The 23,228-nt window shown below is 39.7% G+C and overlaps 1 protein-coding gene across 6 annotated transcripts in view; it reads right to left on the bottom strand.

Moving 5' to 3' along the window:
- cadm1a (cell adhesion molecule 1a) overlaps positions 1 to 23,228 on the bottom strand; it is a 382,219-nt gene that overhangs the window by 21,140 nt on the left and 337,851 nt on the right. For 2 of the 6 annotated variants that reach the window (XM_085798374.1, XM_085798372.1), the window contains 2 exons: positions 20,153 to 20,242; positions 11,254 to 11,286 (listed from right to left, as the gene is read on the bottom strand). The exons of 1 other annotated variant lie outside the window; for it this stretch is intronic. In XM_085798374.1, the coding sequence (XP_085654500.1) occupies positions 11,254 to 11,286; positions 20,153 to 20,242 (123 nt within the window). Of the gene's footprint in view, positions 1 to 10,679; positions 10,873 to 11,253; positions 11,287 to 20,152; positions 20,243 to 23,228 lie in introns of those variants that run through there. 3 more of the 6 variants (XM_085798378.1, XM_085798376.1, XM_085798375.1) reach the window with 3 other exon arrangements.

Raw genomic sequence — 23,228 nt, forward strand, 5'->3', positions numbered from 1 at the left:
CGTTGTGCAAGTGACAGGGAGTTTGGCTCTTTACTAACTGGTTTTAAGTTACATTAAATGTAAAACAGTAATTGAGACTGGGTGGATGATAATCAGCTAATCAACAGTTGTGCCACATCTGACTGTTATATGAAATTTAGCACAGACGTTTATGGTCTCCTGAGGATGTGTGCCAATGATTTTGGTGCCCCACTGACCTTTCTTTCAGTGCCACTATGAGGTTGACATTTTTATGAAACATCTAAGTAACTGTGGGACTGATTGCCATGATATTTGGTGCAGACAGTGAAGATCCCTCCTGAATGATCTGTAACAGCTTTGGTGGTGTCTTAGCTTTGCCTCTATTGCCACCATCAGGTCATTATACAAAGTTTTCATTGCCAAGTTTTAGTCAGTTACACACAATGCTAATAACTTTCCCATTGGCCTCAGCTGAAAATGATGAACATTAGGCCAGTTAATCACTGGCATGTTCACATTGCCACTGTGAGCATGTTAGCATGTAGGTGTTAGCATTTAGCTCAAAGCTCCTTTGTACATCAAAGTACAGCCTCACCAAGCTGCTAGCATGGGCGCAGATGTTTGGTAGCCTACAAACTGAGATTTACTGAATTTATATATTTTTTCTTCCATATCCAGCTAGAAAAAAGTCCAGATACAGACTGTACAATATACTGATAATAGATGTAGATGTGGTTTTAGATTCACGTACAACACATGCTGTACCACATCCACATTCTGATGCATTTCACATTTCAAAGTTTATGGAAGCATAATGTGAAAAAAGACAATATTCATATTTTTAAAAAAAGAAAGAAAGAAAAGAAAATTAGCTTTTACTCAAACAGAATATTTTGACAGCTTTTGAAAGCTAATGGCTCAAAAAACAGTTAATAGGTTTGTTATTCAAGTTACTGAAAATGAATGAGTCTTGAGTTCTGTGAATGCGTCTGTCAGTATTAACTAATTTAAGGCAGATTACTAACACATTCAATCAATATAATTGATTTCTTGTGGGCAATAGCACTTCTGTTTATTGTCACGTTATATGTAATTACTGTAGGTAATATGCTTAATTGTTCTGGCAGGGGGTGTAAGAAGGGCTTGTGAGAGATAATGTGACAGCAGAGAGGCTGCTCTGATCGTGCAGGTGTTATCATTTCAGCAGGTAGCAGAGCTGGGCGACAGATGGGGATGATTGACAGCTTGGGTTAATGTGAAACTGTTTCACTGGTTTGTGTGCATCTGCTGGCTCTACACAAACAGGGATGTTAAAAGTGTTAAAATAAATACATAGAGATATCACATTAATCTATATTTCAACAAGTACGTAATACTGTATGGCACAATCTTTGCATATTTTGATGTGAGGATTGTTGAAATGCTGTATAAATGTGATGTTTCTTTTTTACTCCTGACATCTACGGTACATCTACTCTGTCAACTGTATCACTACATCAAACGTATGAGGGTTGAAATCAGTCAACAGCCAGAGTTATTTACACTGAAGGTATGCCCCTTCTCACCAGTGTGTATCTGTCCGTCAGACTGATTAAGAGCATCAAATCGATGTCACAGGTGAGGGAAAAAAATAAGATTTCACTTCCCTGATATTTCATCACTTGCCTGTTGATTTCATCATGTGCAAAGCCAGGTGGAAGCTGAGAGGTTCACTTAACTTTCAGCAGGTGGTGAGTTATGAGAGGAGAAAGAGTTTGTTTTGGGTGGGGGGCACCCCTGTTTGTCACCTGTCATCTTCGGTTGTGAGTCTGAAACTAATTAATGCAGCATATGTGCCTCATTTGAAAACAGCCCCAAAGGTGGGCTCAAGCCACAGTAGTTGCCAGCCTCAAATACAAACACATCCATCCCTGTGCGCACACATAAAACACACACATACATCTTAATGGACCTCCTGTAGCAAAGAGCTCTTTTCTGCGCTAAACCTTCCTTTTTCTCCTAAAGGCGAGAATCCAGCCTCCTCTCACTCTGAATCATGAGTGAGTGAAGAGTGGATGTGGAAAACAAGTCGGAAACGGAATTTCTGCAGTGACTAAGTTGCCACCTCGGTGACTCCTCTGCCCTCTTAAGAGAATTCATCAACTTTTCTTTTCAGAAAAACACATTTCAGTCATTCCACGTATTTGTTAACATGTGGAGACCAATGAAATACTGCTTTTGTGTAAAGGCTAAAAAGGCATTGAAGGAAAAATCCCTGTTTTCACCACTTGTACAGGTCTATAGCGCAAACACTACATGTCTTCTACCTTGCCTATTGTCCATTTTGAAATAAATTATGAAGGACATCTTGAATAGCAAGAGATTTACGCAACTTTAAATAGCTTGGGGTTATTTAGCTGCAGCATTTCATCCGGTCATTTATTCATTAGCCATAAATCTAGTCCTTCTTTAGCGTTGCAGGGGGACTAGAGACAATCCAGCTGAAAAGGGGCAAGGACGAGGTTTAGAAACACAACTAATATCTAAGTACAAATAGACAGAAGTGTCAGTGGTCCAAGGACATAACATGTTAATGGGACATTAATAAAGTAAAAAAATCACATGGTGTAAAACAGAAAATATTTTGTCATTGCCATTATTCTTCTTTTACTTAATCTCATTCATTCCCAGCATGCTTTGGGAACATAAAGAGAATATTTGGCTGGTTTTTAAATGTATATTTCCTTGAAGTTTGGTGACTCTCTACTGTAGAAAAACATCATGCTGAATTAGCTGCTAGCGGCTCCTGTTATCACTGGAACCAACTACTGACAACCAGCTACTTTTGATGCTGAATTTAATGACAGAGCAGGATCTTCAGTTCAAAGGCAAATGATTTATAAACAGATCTGTGGATGTTCATCCTCAGCACAAATCAGAGAACTTGCTACTTATGTTCTGTGTTTGCAGATATTACAGAGATATGACATCTCAACAGGCTGAGGTGTACAGAGGTTTAACCGAGGCCAAAACCCTCTCATCATCACCATCAAACCAACAAATTCGTTTGTGTGCACACAATCATCAAACTCGTGTTGTGGCTGTCAAGAGCACCCCGCTATGTCCTTTTAACCTACCAATATGTCATGTAGCCGGTGAAGTTGGCAGCGCCATCTGTTACTTTGATAGTCAGTCAACCCAAGATCACCTGTGCACCACAGACTCTGCAGTCTGCAACAACTGTCTTCTACTCAAAAGACAAGTGTTTTAAATTTCACCGAATTGTCAAAAAAAACAAAAACAAACAAAACAAAACATGTCTTTCTACAGGGTTTCCATATTCACAAAGGTCCAGGCAAACCCATACATCAAAAACACAACAGAGATAAACTTCTCCATTAACAAAATACTTTACAAAGTTGCCTGATGGCAATTTGGCACATTGTGTCCTTATCATTTAATGAATGCCTTGTCTTTTTAATGACATCCAAATGTGTCAGCTTAGTCCTTGGATTAAAGAGAAACGTCCTGTGCTTCACCTCCCATAGTCCCACTGTGAGCAACGTTGCCATTAAACTGCTGTATGCCTCTCCACTACTACATCTCAGAGCGCGCCTCAATTATCCCACCACTTTTGCACACTTGCTGACAGCCGCGTTGGCAGGTGTGTCCTTTCCAGATGTGCGCTCTCTCGCTCGCTCTGGATGGAAAATTAGTCAGTGCAGCTACAGTAGCCATCAGCTGAAGCCACTGACACCTTCCACCACTGTGCCCTTTTATTAAGAGTGAGAAGACGGAAGCGAGATGAGAGGAACAAATGCTCTTTGAGCATCCGCCACCAAAATGCTGGCACTGGCAGGGAGTTGATTTACCACATGCAGGTTACATGATGACAGGAGAAAATCCTCCACAAAGCAGGGCCCTGATTATTGAGTGTGGTGTTGATGAGCGCTACTTTCTCACAATGCAGCTGAACAAAAGTGACAAAAATAGTGGTCGGTGGTGGAATAGCTCCCACTCAGAAACACAAAAGAAGTAATAAATCCCAGTGGAAGCATTTTTTTCACTGGCTTGTCTGGTATTTTTAACTTTGAAATGTTCCAGAGTTAGAGTTTGATTTATGTTGGTGCAAACAAGGTGCACAGTTCTATACAGTTGCCTGAATGGTGCAGTATGTTGGTGAGGATTAGGCACAATGCCACCCACCTGAGAGTGATAAAAAGTTGATATATACCCCATAATATCTGATTTCTTTTCACATATTGATGTTTCCTTTCAAATGAAACGGCCTCAGTGCATTGTTTTAATTGTTTTAACTCTTTCAACACTTTACTTCAGTAGAAAATACAGTACTGCACTGATATACAGGTAGTTTAGTGTCTAATAGTCCTGAGATTTCTTGTTTTGGCTGAATCACAAAATTCTGGTCAAACAATATACATTTCTTTTCTCATGAGAGCTAAAATGTTTTGGAGGCTGATATTTGCTTACAATGTCCATTGTCTGTTGGATGTGCGAATAGTTTGCTTACAGGTTAGCTTTCAGCTTTGTTTGACCATAATATGCCAAACATTCAATTTTTTTTAGCTTCTTGGAGAGGAAAAACAAGATCTTAACGGAAAAAATGCCTCACCATATATCATTTTAGTTTTAATTAAAGTTTTTCCTCTTTCATTCCCAAAAATGGCATGTGCTCTAGTGTCCTCAAAACACATGAGCTGCAAACTAATACATACAGTAAGTGAATGATTTTAATATTGCTCTGATGGAGCCTGTGCTGGTACAAATTTGTGATGTGATAATTATTAAGTCTAATAAGTAAGTCTTTGTAAACAGCTTGCTAGCTGTTCCCTCACATTGAACTGAGACAACTCTAGTCTTCTCTTCTATTCTATAATTCTGTTGCATTTACTGTATGTGACTCTTTTTCTTTTTTTATAGTTTTTGTTTTGCATGAACGCCTTTAACTCCGCGGGTCTCACAGGCTGCAAATGACTTTGTACCACAAGAGCTTCCAAGAGCCAGAAGTGCAGTGGTGTTTATCCACATGCATAATAAAATCAGTCATTATGGCTGAGTTTTTACAGTTTCTGGGTCTCTTTCATTTCAGCATCAGAGCCGGAGCTTAATTTATAAGAACAAATTGTGTCAGCACCCTCTTCTCCAGTCCACTGGCAGCTCATCTCAGAGCCTCTCCTCTCCTCTACTGCATGGTTAATTTGTTCCCTTCTGCCCTCCGTGCCTCTTCCCCTGTACCTGGCCCATTTTAGAGGGAAATGGACAATCTGGAGAAGAACCTTCGAGCTCAATAGCGTCTCAGCTTCCTCTCTCTTTTAGTCACGACAAGCGGCGCATCACTATGGCAACAACATTTTGAGAGCGTATCGGGAGCCTGGCGGTCAGTCTAACAGGCTCTGACTTGGTGGCACTCACTGGGCACGGAAATACAGACATGAATTTGCATTTTTAAAATAAATTTGGATTTTTGGAGATAGCCCTGTTGACACCCAAATTAATAATTATAATTTTAAATAACACTTGAAGGGGGCACTAAATGAAAGTGCACTTAGCTTTCTGAATTGATTTAGCTAAAAATGATCACAAATAATTGTTTAAAATTACAAGTTGCACACTTAGTGATGTTGACAATAAGTTAGACTTGAGCTGAGGGTGGTTTTGGGGTTAGACCAAGAGAGAAAGCAGTATTTATTTTAAATGATGCCTGGGGCTAAAATGCTGAGGGGACAAAGGGCTTCAGCAGATGAAGTTTGTGCAAATATTTTTTTTCTTTTTTCCCTTTCAAAGACAGCATTTATATGTACTTAATTTCTGCACAATCTAAGATTGTCTCCACAATGCACAGAAGTCACAGAACTCTTTTTGCTTTGAAGCCGCTCTCCAAAGTTTGCATCTGTTTGTTCCTTGTTTGTGCCACATGCAGATTTCCCATTCATGAGGAAAAAAAAGAAAATGATGTAGGCCTGCTGCTGCTCTCAAGTCAGACACTTAATACCCGTGTTTGTGGTAATGAAGGAACATGTCACCCAGTGCAACAGTGTGGCACATCATTGTGTTTTTAATAGGTTTTTAGCAACAAAAGAGGGCTGTGGCACACAGGAATAGGCTTTTTCACAATTTAGCTACACAGGCGGTACTTAGAGCTGGATCAATTCACTGTTGGTTTTGTTTTTTTTTGTTTTTTATTTCAAGTGATTTATTAACAATAACAAAAGCATATCAGCGCTTAATATAATTAATACTGCTAAAATCGGAGCTCTTAGCTGTGTGTGCAGAAACCAAATAACTGTGTACACATGCACTCTCTGATTCCCTGCCTTTCTGCAGTAACCTGCATGTAAACATTATTCATGGTCAGGGCAGGGGTTCACCTGGCTACAGCTACGGCTAACACTGACAATAGACTATTTTGGTAAATGGCTGCATTTGTATTCTGTTTTATACAAAGCACAGTGCTGTTTGCCTCCCATTCACGCACACACACACACACACACACACACACACACACACACACACACACACACACACACACACACACACACACACACACACACACACACACACACACACAGGTGGACGGCCCCCCTCCACTTCCTGAGTCACAGCCGCTCCTTGATTATTTTGATTAAGTGTGCCAGTTAGTCAGAGCTGTTAATAATATTGACGACTGTTAATGCAACCTATTGACTGGCTTTAACCAAACTTATCTGTTATTATTATCATTAGCTGCTGCTGTGTTTCCATGGTATCGGGCTTGTGGGAAACGTGGCCTCTTGATAAGAAAATTAATCAGTTATAAATGTATTGTTAGGCCTCTGTACAGCTTCCTCAGTTCATTCTCTAATTTCATAACTTTCTCCACTGTCGTCTGCCTGCTGTAACTCTCTGCCTCCGGGGAGAGATGTTGTTGATGTTACAATCATTGTATTACCAGTCACTGATTCATCAGTGTCAATACCCATTGATTCTGGGCTTGAAATCAAGTCATTACAAAGTGATTCATTTATGAGTCTATAGGGTCTATATATATGTATAGTATTCAGGAGCTTTACTCAGGACTGTGCTGTGTGTATCCTGTCAGGTTTGTGTTTATTACAGTGAAACACCAAGAGTGATGTCTTAAGCATATATAAAACTTAGATTAGGGTTTAGAGTTAGGATAATTATAAGTTTGGTATTCTATTTTTTAAATGAGGTGTGTCAAAACTTGGGTTTTTGCTTTACGTTTAAAGGAGAGCAGAGGGTTTGATGTGTGGCGTTCATTTTGCAAAGAGAAAGATAAACTGAATCTCAATGAACAAGACTAATATGAATAAGACTTACATTTCACCTGTGTTTAATTACATTTGTGTCTAAATACTGACCTTGGTTATTCTTAAATAGGATAACATCCTGTTTTTATTTGTTTTGACAGTAGCAGCTGCATTGCTGTAGTTTTCACCTTCAAGGAAAAACAAACAAGATTAATTTAATATAGAAAATGTGATCAATATGTTGGGAGCTTGTATTTAAGGTTACATCAACATGAAGACAATGTTGTTGAGTAGGAAAGAGAGAGAAAATAATAATTTTGCAGTTTGTCAACTACAAATAACAAAGTGCCTGATATTTCCACTGAAAAGTCAGTTTCACACCAGCATAAGCCTCATGGAATAAATGAATGTTAATTATATTTAAATATTCAATACAACACCTGAACCTTCCACTAATGTATATTCACCAAAATAGCACGCGCATATTAATGAAATCCCACCTCTGTCAATCCACCATGCAAATCCACTCATCTGGTTTTAGCCCTGCTTCCTTTGCCCTTTTCAAATATTTCATGAGGCAGAAATCCTGCACTGAATATCCATTTTAACTTTTTTTTCAAACAAATCAGACTGATAAATGAGAATACAGTGAGCTTTGAATGCTGAGATATGAAGCAGTGAAGTGGTGTAGGTTTGATACCTGCTCATTTAGTTACTAGGCTACTCTAAACAGACAGGAAGAGACAATGACAGGTTGTGAAAAACATCTATTAAAGAGCAAGTGTGAAGAAGTTGTAAGCACAACACTGGCATATTATCCTCTTTTTTTAGTTAATGTAATGAACGTGATAACAAACAGTTGCTTATTTACACTTCCAGCAGTTGTGCTGCGTCATTATCGTTCATTTAGAGTGGAGCCTCTGACCACCTGCTGAACCTAGGTCTAATAGTCGCTGCCTTTTTAGTTCTTGTTTTTGGTCCCCACCAACCCCTGAGGGAAACATCTGGCTCTTTAGCTGCTAAATGCCTCACTATGTTCACAGCTCATCTCAAACTGTGTCTGCCTGTTGTTTTGTGCAGAGCAGGGAGTGTAAAGGAAGCGTTTTTTTTCTGCCGGAGCTTTCTCTCTGTAAGCAGCTGCCGACAGTTCTGCTATGACAGCAACGAGAGTGAACCTAAATCGTATAAATTGCGGGCAAGACAGCTAAACAACGAACTGAAACTTCACTGCAAAGCTCCATACGGTACAGGTCGGACGTGCAGTAAATCTCCAGGTGCAGTGTGAAGGTAACTCTCACATTCGCACACTTGGCTGCAATTTTATTTGAGAGCTCAGTATCCTTGAGAGAAGACGTGTAAGCAAGAAGCCATTAGCCGCACGTTGAACCCACATTCATTCTGTATGATTATTTCACATTGCATACAGTAATCATATCATTTGGATCTGTATGGAATTTGGTTTACCTCTGTCTCTCCATCCTCTTTCTGCATCCCTCATCTGAATTTTATAATGATTATTATTGTTAACACCATTATCTCTAGTACTATTTTCACTATATCAACAACCAGCAGTAGGCTACATATAGCTGTTCCTGCTCTCTCTCTCTCTCTCCTGACCCCCATCCCCTTTTTGCCATCAAGACAGATGGTCGCCCAGTTCTGTTAAAAGGAAGATTTTCCTCCCTACTGTCGCCGAGTGCTTGCTCCTTGCAGGAACTGTTGGGTTTCTCTCTGTGATATTGTGAGGTTTCTTACCAGGTTAAGTGCCTTGAGATAGCGTTTGCTATGATTTGGTGCGTTTTTAAGGAGACTATTAAGATGCTTCATGCTGCTCCGTATCATTTGGTCCTGTCCTGCTGCTGTTCATTGCATTTCATCCAAAGCACCATCTCATAAAACTCCCAGTAAACATAAATATCACATTCATGATGCATCTCTGCAGTCAATTACTAACATTTAAAAGGTGATTATGGGCTGAGATGCAACATCTGGGGCAACCATTCAAAAACTCATAAACGCATCTCACAAAAAGAAGAATAAAGCATCTGTGCCGTGGCCAACACAAGCTGCCAACCTCATTTATGAAGGAGGGGGCCTCCATACTGCTGCAGGAGTGTCAACACCATGTCAGCAGGCACTTCAGCTGCCTGATGTCCCACTAGGATCGCCTCGATCTGTTCAACACCCTGATGACCACTAAATAAATTCATGCATGCACAGATTAGAAAATATTTTACGTATCATGACAGATTTACTATATTAAAGCTTTATAGAGGCAAATATGTTTTTGATTAAATAGTCTGAAGCAACCTGGCACTTTGAACTCTTAGTAGACCACTTCAGACATGTAACTGAGAGATTTCATAATGATATTTGGACCTGGTTTGTTCTCGCTCCTTTCTGCTTTCAATTAAAAACTAATAAAATGGGTTTGATGAAAAAAAAAAAAGAAATCCAATTAAATCATCTATGATATTGCATTGGGAATGGACAGAAAAGGTCATGTCTAATGTGTGATACCAACCCACAACCCAGTGAGGGGATATCTCTGTTTTCACTTTCATATAATCATCAACTGCAAATCATACTAGCAACCAGCACAGCCATAATAATTACGGCAGTGAAGCATCGTCAACATACAAAGGTCTTTTGACATTGACATTCACCGTGGGAACGCTCTTCACTCATCACAGATCCAACTGCAGCACGTCACATGCAACGCTGACAGTCTAGAGACTGAATACAGTGCATAGTAAAAACCACCAATAGTGTGAGAGATGAAATAGCTTTGCCAGTCTGAAGACTATCTATCTATCTATCTATCTATCTATCTATCTATCTATCTATCTATCTATCTATCTATCTATCTATCTATCTATCTATCTATCTATCTATCTATCTATCTATCTATCTATCTATCTATCTATCTATCTATCTATCTATCTATCTAATTAATTCATTTTATCCAGCTGACAGGTGTTGGAGATGACAGCTTCTAATGAAGGCAGTTATATTCTTTACACCTCACACTACACAACCTCTGAGTCCATCTGGCCCTGTCTTCTGTTTAGATCGAAATCAACCCTCCAATGTAAAGATGCTACTAAAAAATAATATAAATGTAAGTGCTGTACTGAGGAAAGTTACTAACAACCAGTAAAGGAGGCATTTGCACCCGAGTCCCAAACCCTCTTGGTTTGTGTTACGTAATTTGATGAATGTGTTTGTCTTGTCCACCTTACGTAATACGATTCATATACCTAAATACAATTTTGCCTGAGTAAATCACCACAAACACAGGGTTAATGAGAAATCGTGGCTCTTTTTGTTTGCTCTGTGGACCCCTAATTTGATCATTATGACAAGTGAGAGAAGTCAGTTGGATATTTCTCGATGGAGCAAAACTGAGCTTTTTAGAAAGCTTGTGATCATGCGTTCATGAATTTGCTCTCACAAATTAGGAGACTACAAAATAATAATAATAAATAAATAAAAAAACGAAGATGTAAATTAGGCAAAATGAGAAAATGATGTGTATCATCTTCATTCAAATTAATGAAAACGAGTAGATGAAGTCTATTTTTGCCTCCGCACAAAATCATTTCATGCTGTCGATATAATCAGTCCTGGCCTCAGAGTGGGTTTTATTCCTCTGTGGCACCTTCAGGGAAACAGAGTAATTGGTTAGTTGGAGTAACCATTTCAGAAGCGCAGTTCCATCGAGCTGAATTTTTGGGGAAGGAAAAAAAAAGAAGGTGTTTATGCTTTGCTCAGTTCAGTTCAGTGGTACAAACATCTCTGTGGCACAATTAATAAGTATAGAATAAAATAAAGTATAGCCTGACAAGCTGCTGAGTGGCATCAAAAGACATATCAGCAGAATGATCAATAAATGACTGATACAAGGGACACAGCACACATTTCCAGACTGGGCAGCCTGAAACAATAACGTCTACTGTGCAACAATAAGAGTAGGCATGCTGCAGAGACAGGATACACTTTAAAAAAAGGGAGACATAAAAAGGAAAGTAGAGATACCAACCATGAGCTGCAGGTTCAGTGCTGGGCGCAGTGTCTGAGCACAAGGAGAGGACATGGCAGTTGTGGAGGGAGGTGTGGAACAGGAGGAACAGCATGCAAATAAAGGAGAAATGGGGGAAGGAGGCAGGGAGGGAGTGGGGCAGGGGGAGAAAACAAATGACACCCATAAGCAAGCATTCAGAAGACCAGAACATGACAAAAGACATAAGGCTTAAGGGAAATCAAAGGGAACCAAAGGCAGTGCAGAGATAAACAAAAGCTCGCACACGCACGCACGCACACACACGCGCAAACGCATACACACATATATACTTTCTCCTGCACACAGTGGACGGTCCATTCACAGGGGAGCGTGGCTACTGACGGAGATATGGATGAAGCTATTATCAAGTAGTGCTGGCAGCTTTGGTGTGGAGAAAAGACAAAGTATCAAGAGGAAATCATTGTGTCCTAATTTAACAGAGTATGAAAACACTTGACTAACTCAACGTCTTGTGCGACAACAGCTCAAGTAAAGTTTCAACAAAGTGTTGAGATGATTTTGGTGGAATGAGACACCCATCCGAATGGTTGGAGGAGACTTACCGCTTTAATTCATTACTTTTTGAAGACTTTTAATTTGAAATTTTCTCTTACAGTTTACCTAAGTTTGGTGAGTACCCCTTAATGTTGTACAATGGGTTGGCTGGTGTAGATAACGTCATACAAAAACCTGTATAGGTACCACAACACAGGACTATATTTGCACATCTAATGACCATATGATTATTTATAGAGCTTCATTGTTTGTAGTTAATTCATATCCATTTTTAAAACAGAAATATGAAGTGCAAAGCAAAGCAGCGGGTACATAATATTGAATTGACTGAAGCTGTATGCTAAAAACACTTCAGAGGGAGATGCAAATCCACAAAGAATGTTTGACAACATGTCTCTCTAAGTAATTATTATGGCATGTCTGCATTAAAGTGTCAAGCCCTGAACACAGTAAAAGCTCTGAAATGAATTTGAAATGATAAAAATAACATTTGTTATGTTATATCTGGAATGAAAAACACACAGTAGGAAGTCATGTTGGAGCACTCTTAGTCTTTCGACTCTTGTATTGTGTTATTCAGTTATGAGAGGCTTAATGTACATCAGTGTGCTCTGCGCCTCCTCGGCCTTCTGTCTCTGCCTGTAAGCTGTCCGGACACAGACAGATATTTGTCTTAGAGAAGGAGAGGCCGGCGCTCAGTACTACTTTTTAATTGTTCGGGGAGCAGCGGGCCAATGCCACAACTCGGCTCCACCGCCACAGGCTCATGGTGCAGGGAACAATCTCACAAGGTGAGACGGTATCAGGTCCGTCTTTGGATTTCGGAAACCCCTTAGGATTTCTCTACAAGGTCCTTAAGTCACTGAGACAAGTCAGTGCTAAATAACACCACGGGCTGGCCATTAGACAGTTTCTTAATATATTTGGATAAAGTATCCGTTAATAAAAATACAGTTAGAGGCAAGAGTTTGTTGTAGTGTGTTGCTGCAGAGTGAGATAGCTGAGTTCACGAGTGAAATTTGGTCATACCCACTGACTTTGTGGCATCACAGGCCAAGTTCATTTTAAACAAGCTAAGATCACCTCAGCAACTTTAACTGAGTTCAGCTCAGAGCATCAATAATATCAACAGCCCTCCTTCTGAGGCAACTTGTTTGGTTCTCATTAAGTTCTGTATTGTTGTTGATGTGATGAGAAATAAAGATGTGATGGTGACATTTTTTACAGATCAGTAGAATTACATTGCTTTCAACGATAATTACGAGATAAATGAAATGAGATGCCAATTCACCTGATCTGGCTTTAATGTAGCAGAAAGGAGGCTGGTTGTCAATAATGCGTGATATTTACAGTTGCATATTAATTAGGTTGACATTGGTTAAGACCGAACAGAGCTCTTGACATTTTTGTATTGATTTACTGTGGCTTGTTTTGTACTTGTTCTGTATCACTGCTGATATGAAGAGAGAGGACTGATTTTCTGTTAACAGTTTTTGCTGCACAGAATTGTATTGGTTATAACACCTGAGAACTCTGTACACATATCCAAATCAAACATACTGCTTCTGCTCATCTCCATTATTACATCTTTATCTAATTCTACTTGGCTGAATGAGGAAGTCCAGACAAGAACATGTATGACTGTGAAAGGGCTGGCATATTACTGGAGGCTTTGTATTTTCATGGAATTTAACATTTTTCCACCAAACAGTCAGAAACCACATCTGTGATCTAGCCATGAAGCAAAGCAACATCATCTGCGAAGAGAACAACGGCGTGTTTTGTCAAACACCACCACTTGAAGATGCTAATGTAGCAGTGTTCATCGGCATAAAAATGATGAATGGAGCCTCTGTCCTCCCGGCAAGCCTCAGTCAACACAAAGGCAGCATGGCCCGCTAACCCTCATTACACTGTGGGTGGCCCGTGTGGCCATGTGGGACCATTCAATATGTCTGCTGCTGAGTGATTGCCTGTACATTTCTGAGCAGCCTCCTCCTCCTCGTTCACCATCTCTAACTTCACAGGTCAGGCACATGGGAAGTGTCCTTGCTTGACATTCACGGATATGATGTGGACACAGCTCCATGACTAGTTACCACGCTTCCAATGAGCCCTTTGGAGACTCGCTGTGACATGACATCCAGCTCAACATGCAGAGATAACTGCATGTCAATCATAATTATATTGGCAGAAATGCATTAGGTGGAACCCTGCGGTACTGAAAATGCCAACAGACTGCTGGGTGTCCCCGCTGGCTGCTAGATTACTTTTTTTTTGTTGGATCCACTCTTTCTGACCTGCCTACTCTGCTCTTTAGTTTGTGATTTCCGACATTTCCGAGAATTTTTTCCATCCCCCACAGAGCTCTGCTGATGGAGAAGCTGGGATCTCTTTCTTTCTGAAAATAGATTTCTCCTTGTAAGAATTGCTGAGTGTTGGTGAGAAACCAACATGAATAAACAGGTTGTGTTTTCCAACGCTGTTATACGTCCTATAGGATTGTCTCCTGTGCCCCTATGGTGGCAGGCAGGCAAAGTGAAACCTGGTTTCTATGGTTACAGTAATAAATGGTCATGGATTGGTTAGGTTGAGGGAAACATTGTGGTTTGGTTTGGCTTAAAATAAGTATTTCCTCAACACTAGGATCTCTGTCATTGTCATGGCTGCAGTGATAACAAGGCTCTGTCAAACAGACATGGGTAAGAAAAACACCATAAACAGCTGGTTTCACTTGGAAATCGAACATGGTTCACTCACTAGTTATATACCTGTGTTTTGCTGACATGACTTTCTCTTTATACTACGTCACCAGACTGCTCCCTCTGCTCCTGTCAGAATTACTACAGCCACTGGAGCCCAGGAAGACTACTGTAGCTGGCTACTAAGGTACCAGCTAATGGGGATCCTTAATAAACAATTAAACTGATGTAACCTAGCAACAAAGGGTCACTTTACATAATACCTATCATTTTCTGTACTGGAGGACAGTATCTGAAAAGGAAAAACTAAAAAATGATCATTTTGCTAGGAATAGCTGATCAACTGGATGTCAATGTTACTTGGTTATTTAAAGTGAAACACTTTCATGATGGTTGGATGAATTGAAGAGGTTCTGCACAGATGAATCCTTTAGACTTTGGTAATCCCTGTAGACCTGACCTTCTGTCCGATGAAACAACTTTGATGACACACTGAAATTAAAATGTATCTTATACTTTGGTTTATGATTAATGCAAAACCAATGGCATTTTAAACAGGTTCAGCTGTACTTAGTGTTCTATGGTGTTGAATGATAATTAGCAAATGACAGCTTGCTGACACAATAAACAACTCACAGTATGACATATATAATACTGTCTTTTATAAAGTGTGCAAACCAAGGACTGTTTTATTTGGCTGAACCAAGAGATGAAACCTCACTTTCATTTGTTATTGTTTTTTGCACTCTATGCCGTCTAGACAAGCTGTGATGTAGTGTAAATATTAGTATATGTGTAAATACCAAGTGTCTTTACTGGTGGTACTTTTAACATATTGTGTGCTATAGCTGATTACCTCCTGGCCCTGCTTTATGAGTTTCATCTCCTTTTGGCCATTGTGCAGTGCGGTAATACCGCCACAAGACAATATACTTCCACATTAAGAAGATGTGTTGGGCTCCAGACTAGTGTTTTCCATGATGTGGAGTGTAATAATATCATTGATGCTCTCTTAGGGCTGTAAGTCACATGAGGGCACTTATTGTGTTGCTATCGACCTTAATCAAATTAGTTATAGCTGGCTGGCTCCAATTTCTGAACGGACAAGGAACCAAACAGAGCAAAGTGGGAACAATACCACACATTATGCAGCACAATGTGTGCATGTGTTAGACCCTTCTAAATCTATTAAATTCTATAAGTCCCTTCACTAGATGGTGGTTATATAATTTAAGATGCTGTCAGATTTAATGGATATTTCTTTCGCCTCCCTTCCCTGTTTAGTTCTTCTGTCTATAGTGTGGGTTAAATTAGTTGGTAGTCAATACTTTTTATGGGCTTTCATCAATTTAACATGAAGCTGGCCTGACACCTGATTGTTTTATCTGCACAAGGTTATCTATTTTTGTTTTCATTTGGCAGAGTTGAATTTGATGATAATTCATATTAAGTTGAAATAGGGGAGAGTGTGGCAATGTGACTATGGACAGTGCAGTGTTTGAGGGAGGATGAACGTTGACTTTCCTCCAAGATAGCTGTGAGTTTGTACTTTTAGGGTCAGTTTGTGTTTTTACAAAAGACCTCTTGGCCCTGACTACCACTAAAAAGATAATAGGCTGTTGCCCCTGAGGAGAGAGTGCAGCACAAAATGTTGCTTTTCAAGGAAAATGTGTCTTTCCACCCTGACAGAGAAATGGCAAAAAAAGAAAGAATATGGGCAGCTAAACACATGGGAGAGAAAATACAAGACACTAGAGAGGAGAAAAGTAATATTTCGTTTGATAAAGGGTGTTTGGAGAAATATAAACATGCCAGGTGACTGTAAATAGAAATTAATCATATGTCCTAATTACTGGAGATGGTCACTGCAAATTTATTTAGTGGTGAAAATAGCAATTTAGTCATTTCCCCATGTCACTTTCCAAACCCCTGCCAAGCACTTAAGAGCCATGTGTTGGAGCTCTAATAGATTTTTTAAAGTGCTCTATTCTGTCTCTCTAATGGGAAATTGATAAAAAAAGAAAAAAAATACTCGGGCCCACTCTGATAGATTCATTTGGCAAAGAGTTTCTGATCTGTGTGGCACACTGTGGGTAAATGAAATCAAATGGCAGAGCGTATTATGGCCATATGAGCCTGCTGCCTTCAATCTATATACACAGTAATAATGGAATGCCCCTGATAGTTGAAAGCAAAGAGAGGACATCTGGCAGAAACTGTAAGTGGGTTGTTTCAATCTGAACATATTGGCACTGAGGACGTGGGGTTTGCTTTATCAGGTGGAGCCCACATAAGTCCTGTTCATAGGGGACTGAAATAACTTGCCAATATAATGTAGATATTTTTAGAAACCGCATAAATTGTCATATATTATAATCCTTCTGTATTTTTTTTTTTCAGGTCATGATTTACTTCTATTGAATTATTCTAATCTTACTAGAAAATGAAATGTGCAGGTGGTCTTCAGGAGACAGCAGAGCTAGTATTATATATAATCACAAGAGACAGCCTGTTCTCCTGTGATTGAGGTTCCACATGTGGGTCGTGTGAGACACCTGCATTTCTTAGAAAGACTGTGATGAAAAGGTGGAGTAGGACTTCAAATTATTTTGTCAGGAAATGTTCCCAAGGTCAAGGATGGACGTCCATGTTTAATATTTTATATTGAGTCGGCAGAAAAATCATTTTAGCCATCATTTCTATTGGTTATGATAATAGTGTACTTACTGAGCAATTAATGATATCACAGAGAGCCACACGACCATCAGTCATGTCTGAATGTTTCTCATTGCAGAGGAAAACTCACTGTTTACGTCTCTTGCCTCATTTGCTGCATTTCAAAAATGTACCTCGTACATTATTGCTCACTTTCTGTTCCTTCCTCTGTTGTCTAAATATAGAGACCGCAATATAACATTATGCTGCACAACAGACAGTTACAGGCTGAATTCACATTGTTTTCTGCTAATTCAAAAACTGACAGATGGTAACTGATGTCATTCTTTTACATAATCTGCTTTGACTGCTACAATGCAATCGCAAAACTTTTGGCTTTGCAGCAGATGCTGTGGACACCAGTGGCAATTAAAGGATAATGGTGCACTGAATTCCCCGTTATTTCCAAATATTCTCGTGGGTCGTTCTCTTTAAAGACACTATCATTAGGCAGCCTGACTGAGAGTGTGAAATATATCTATATTTATTTTATTACACTAACATTTTCCACAACAGCAGATAAACACCACACCACTGTAAAACAATATACAGTGTAGAGGAAATGATGCAAGCAGGACCACTACTGGAAACAATAAGCATGTCTCCCGGTGAAGTATGCTGTGTTCACTTCGTGTGTTACTTTAGTACTGACCCTATTGAAATATTGATGTACTAGTAATGCAAGTTACACAGTAATATCTAACAATCATTGGCTAAGCTGGCAGCAGCTAAAACCAGTGCTTCCAGTTGAACTGAGAAGTTGCATCTTATTCTTAAAGATAATCGTGAAGCCTCACTTTTTATTTTATTTGTTCACACAAATTCACAAGTGTTCTTTATAAAATATGAGTCATTAGTATTATTATTTAGCTATAAGGTGCCTCTATTATTTTCAGCAGGCACATTAGAAATAAGTGTGATCACTTTGCATTAGTCAGGATAGCTATAATCAGAACGGGCCTGTGCGGACTCCGAGGCAAAGGAGCTATCAATCAGCCGGCGTAGATAGGTATTCTCTTTAATCCAATCAGATGGCATAATCAAGCACAATGCCTGTGATTTCTGCCAGCCTCGTGAGATTTGTTCCCATTGAGCAGCCTGTCAGAGAGGCTTTGATTGCATTTGGAGCTGGGGCTGATTTCTGAGTCGAGGCATAAAGTGATGTTTTCTATCTGCGCCCTTCGGAGATTTACACTCACAATACCCCCGAGTTCTGTTGCTGGAAGAGTGAGATAAAATTTGTTTATTTCTAAAGGGCCTAATTTTCAAGAGCTCATGTTCAGTTATTATTAACCCCTACTGCTGCCCTTGTCCCATAACCCACCTATGATTTCAAATGCTTTTTTTTTTCTATGAATAACAGATGTGGTTCATATGAAAGCCATTTCTTCCGCCTGCAGAAGAACAGTTATCAGACTCGCACAATTATAACAGAGCATCTATTATCCATATTTCATCATCTGCAGTCTTTTTTATTTGCTTTAGGTTTTCTCATCATTTCAGTTCAGGTAATGTCACACTTCATTGTCACGCTGCTATTCACACCTGTAATTAATGTACTTCTTGTGTTGAGGAATAGTGGTCGGAGGAGCAGGGAGCACAGCAATCTTTGTACGAAATATTATTGTGCACCAGGCCTGTTTTTGAAACCCTGCTGTGAAAAGATATTTGGGAACAAAGCGGTGGATAAACAGTGTTGGCGGCCAACAGGTTGCTCTGACAAACAGACAAACGGGCACTAAGCCTCGGCCTACCAGTCATCCTCACACACCCACGCACACATGTACACATGCATTTGAAGAACAGAGAAACTTGTGCAGGCTTATGATTTTGTGCTGTGGAGTTGCTGTAATTAATTAATAATTCCTGACAATGACGGATGAGTTTGTATGCATTTCCACAAAGTCTTTACAGAATCTTTCTGCATCTGATTTGTGTAGGTGGATCATGATGCAAGATGATATGAAGGCTTGAAATTGCTGAACTGAACATGAAAATGTTAAAAATGGAGAAAAAAGATTCAGGTGCACTCACAGATGAAGTTTAAACTGTAGACCACATGAATGATCACTGCTTTGCAATGAACTTATGGCCATTTTGTGTTTAATAGGACTGTGAGAAGGTTGGAAGGGGGGAGGTGGGTTGGGATGCAGCAAAGGACTCAGACCTCTGGATTCAAATACAGACCATAATGCCTGACCCTAAATGGTACTTACTCTGCCTCCCCGTGGATGTTTGATTTTTGCTTAAATGAATAGTTTAACACTTGTATAAATATGTTTTTGGAGACATTCATAAGTCTTTGCAATGCTGCAACATTTTTAATTAATTAATTAAGTTTATTTGATAGGGACAATGCAGGTTAACATAGTGACACTTCCACCCATTACAAACAAGTCAATGTGACTGGTGTTCTGCATACAGAGATTATAGCTAATGCTAGTTTCCAACTCCCGTCCCTAGTTAGGCTTTTAGCACCTTTTACGTTTGTTTTTGATGTTGATAACACTTTTGTGACAAAACATCTCCACACAATATCCACTCTCTAGCTTTTCCTGAGCTTTCTGCATCTCAATCTCCATCAGCAAACACACTGTCTCACACTCTGCCATTATTTGAATTCCAGCTTTCACTCAAAGAGTTTGGACAGTTGCTATGGTCTCAAGTGTTCACTGTTGCCTGTTAAATGATGACAGCATTTAGAGTTAACTCAGAAAGCTTTTACGAGGAGGTGGATGGCAAACTGAGTGACCTCAACTCAAGGGTAAAAAAAAAAAAAAAAACACACTTGCGAATATGATTGCCACCGTGTCATGAAGATGGAGATATGGAGTGATTCAGGGCTGCACTGTGAGTGAGGGAACACACACACACACACACACACACACACACAAACACACACACGTACACACAGATAAACAGGTTGTGCGAGGGCGATACTGTACCTTGATTGGCTTCAGGGTAGGAGATGGTGGTGGTGATGGTGGTTGTGGTGGTGGTGGCTGTGGTGGGTATAGGGGTGGTGGTGGGAGCATCTGGATGAGGACAAATACATGACAAATAAAAGGGGAGGGGGGAGGAGGGGGGTGGACAAATGAGTATAAAAGCCATGAAGATAAAGTAAAGTCAGTGTGAAATGATGGTATCGCCGCTTGATGTATGACCAGTAGCTCACCACGTGTCACCGTGTGTGTGTGTGTGTTTGTGTGTGAGTTAAAGGTCTGCTGCAGACTTTTTGATGAATTAGCCCGATGGCAGCGCATTAGCCGCACTGTACACACACAGCGGTGACACTGCAACACATTGTCTTGTCTCAGATCGACTTGAGCTCTTGTTGGGAACTCTTTTTCTTTTATGTCTATTCACAGGCTACATACCATGACACGAAATACTGACAACGCCAGCGAGCACATGGTTGTTAGAAGTGATTAAATGTCTAATGAGTAACACGTGCTGCCGTTGTACTTGCGCTGTCATTGTTATGCAAGTGAGCTATCTTGACAAACAAGCGTGCCTGTGCATTTTTAATATCTCCAAGGGGATGAGTACAAAGTTGGAGCAGATAATGGCAACAACAACAACAACAATGACAAAAAAAAATCTGATGTATACACTCAAACAGAATGATACAATAAATAGCAGTGCACACAAAAATAGCGGGAAGGAAATAATATACACATGAAAAATAAATGAAAAGCATCAAGCTGGGTCCATTTTTCCTCCCACAGCTTTTCCCTTTTTACTTCATTAGCCGGGTTAGACTCCCCACCCTGACAATGACCAGGGGGAGATATCAAAAGTGACATTTTCCTTGTTGAAGTGGCAGGGCTGCACTGATACGAAGCCGCTGGCAGTGCTGCTTGGTTAGAAACCTCCCATGCTTCTCTGATTGCCCGAGAATGGACTGAAAAACATGTTGGGGTTATTAAAAGGTGCTGAAAAAATAAGTAATTTCTGGCTGTCGATAAGGAGAGCGGCTACTCGACACTTTTAATGAAATAAGGTGTTATAAGAAGGTGAGGGAAGGAAATGTGTGTGGACACAAAGCGAGGAGGAGATGGAATTCAAGGAGACAGAAGAGGTGCTGATTTTTTTTTAACTAGCTGCAAAGACAATTTTGTATCTGTGTTAAATTTCCACACAGCAAGCTGCGGCCATTTTATTTCATCAAACAAAGTCTATTTTACTCAATTAACAGGGTTGACAAAATTGTAGCAGCTATCAAGTTCATTGTCTATAGAAGGTGCATGTCACCATATAAACATCTGTGGCTGAAGCCAATTCCAGCTGACACTGGGTGAGGCGCTGACATACAGAGACAAACAATTCTCACATTTACAGGCACTTTAGAGCCGCTGGTCAACTGAACCTGCACGTTTTTGGAACAGAAGAATTCAGGGGGAACCCACATGGAGAACATGGCTAGACCGGGGCTCGAACCCAGACCTGTGTTGCTGTAACGACAGTGCTAACCGCCTTCAGCATATACATATCAATGACTTAATCTCACCTCTGTGATTTCAATTTTATGAATCAACATTTCACCTTCTTGGTTGAAGAACATTGCCAAAAATGTTTTTTTCAGCTGAACGTAAAGACTGCAGAGTTACGAGTGCTTCTGCGAACAGCAGGTCTTGAAATCTGCCACAGAGGCTCCGCCATTGAATGATATTTGCTGGGCCTGGTTTCAAGTACTTAGCATTAATGCCAGTGTGTTTTTATGGTAGGGGGACACTGCCAGAATGGGACTTAATGTTTTTTTTTTGTTTTTTTTTTAAAGTACTTTACAGTATGTCACATGAAATTAAATGCATTTGTTTGCATAATGAATGTATTAAAAAAAAATTAATGGCATAGCTGAAGCCTGACTACCAGCTGGAACAAACCACTGTGGACAGGAAGCTAGACTGAAGAGAAACTGATAGTTACATGTCTTTGTAACCGTCAACAAAACTCATGAAGTGAGCCAAACAGCAATGATTTTATCCTGTTGACAAATATTGTCTGTGTCACCAAAGCCTGTTAGATCTCACTCCTGCTGTAGCACTGAAGGCTCTACGCATTGCAACTTAAGAAAACACAAAAAGACATGCAAATAAACATGTTTATCGACATGTGTTGTGATTTTTTTGTATGTGTTGATTTTTTTTTCTAAATTCGGATTACAGTTTCTTAGGTTGATCTCTCCGGGCCACTGCCAGAAATTCTCCACATTCTATCAAAAGTTAAAAATAGTTCCAAATAAATTAACTGTTTACCACTGTTTAAGTATTATTTGCTAAACTACAGTGGCCAGTTATCCTTTAAAATGACTGATTGTACATTAAATATTTAACAACACATCTGTGTCCTGTTTTTAAAAATTCATACACAGACGAGACTGAACTGAACCAACTCAATGGGTTTTTTATGGGATCTGTTGACATCCTGCACCTCTCATATCCTGAAGTTAAACTGCCACGAGCTACAAACTGCTGACAACACATTCAAAGCACAAATCTTGATGCACATTTGAATTACTTAAGGAGTGAATATACACCAAACATATTCTCTATATGAAATAAGAGCAAATTTAAAATGCATCCATCTCAAAGTTACATTAAAGAGTAATACAAATTCACCCCAGTGCTTGTTGTGTCTTCCCTAAAGGTACAGAAGTTGTTTATCACTCAAAAGTAGCCTTCCCCGAGGGCGCAGGATGTTCCTAGTTACTTCAAAAGTCTGTTCACCGTTATTAGTTTAGCTTAGCTATTTTTATGAAGAAAAATGAATCAGGTAATTCAAATACAAGGCAGAGAATACCATGTAGCCCCTCAGAACGCCGCCTGAAGCAAATTTAGAAATGCAAATCATGGCCTTCAGGTGATCTGGATTGGTATTCATATTCTGTTGATGTACAGTATGTTTTTAATCCAACAACAGTCCCGTTCTTTTAAAGACAACCTTGACAATATAAAAAGCTGTACAGACCAATGTGGAGACAAAGGCGCAGAGAAATGATCCATTGGGAAAGTCAGCTGG

Source organism: Trachurus japonicus, chromosome 14, assembly GCF_045865225.1.
Source record: "Trachurus japonicus isolate A0001 chromosome 14, Traja_1.0".
Lineage (NCBI taxonomy): Eukaryota > Metazoa > Chordata > Actinopteri > Carangiformes > Carangidae > Trachurus > Trachurus japonicus.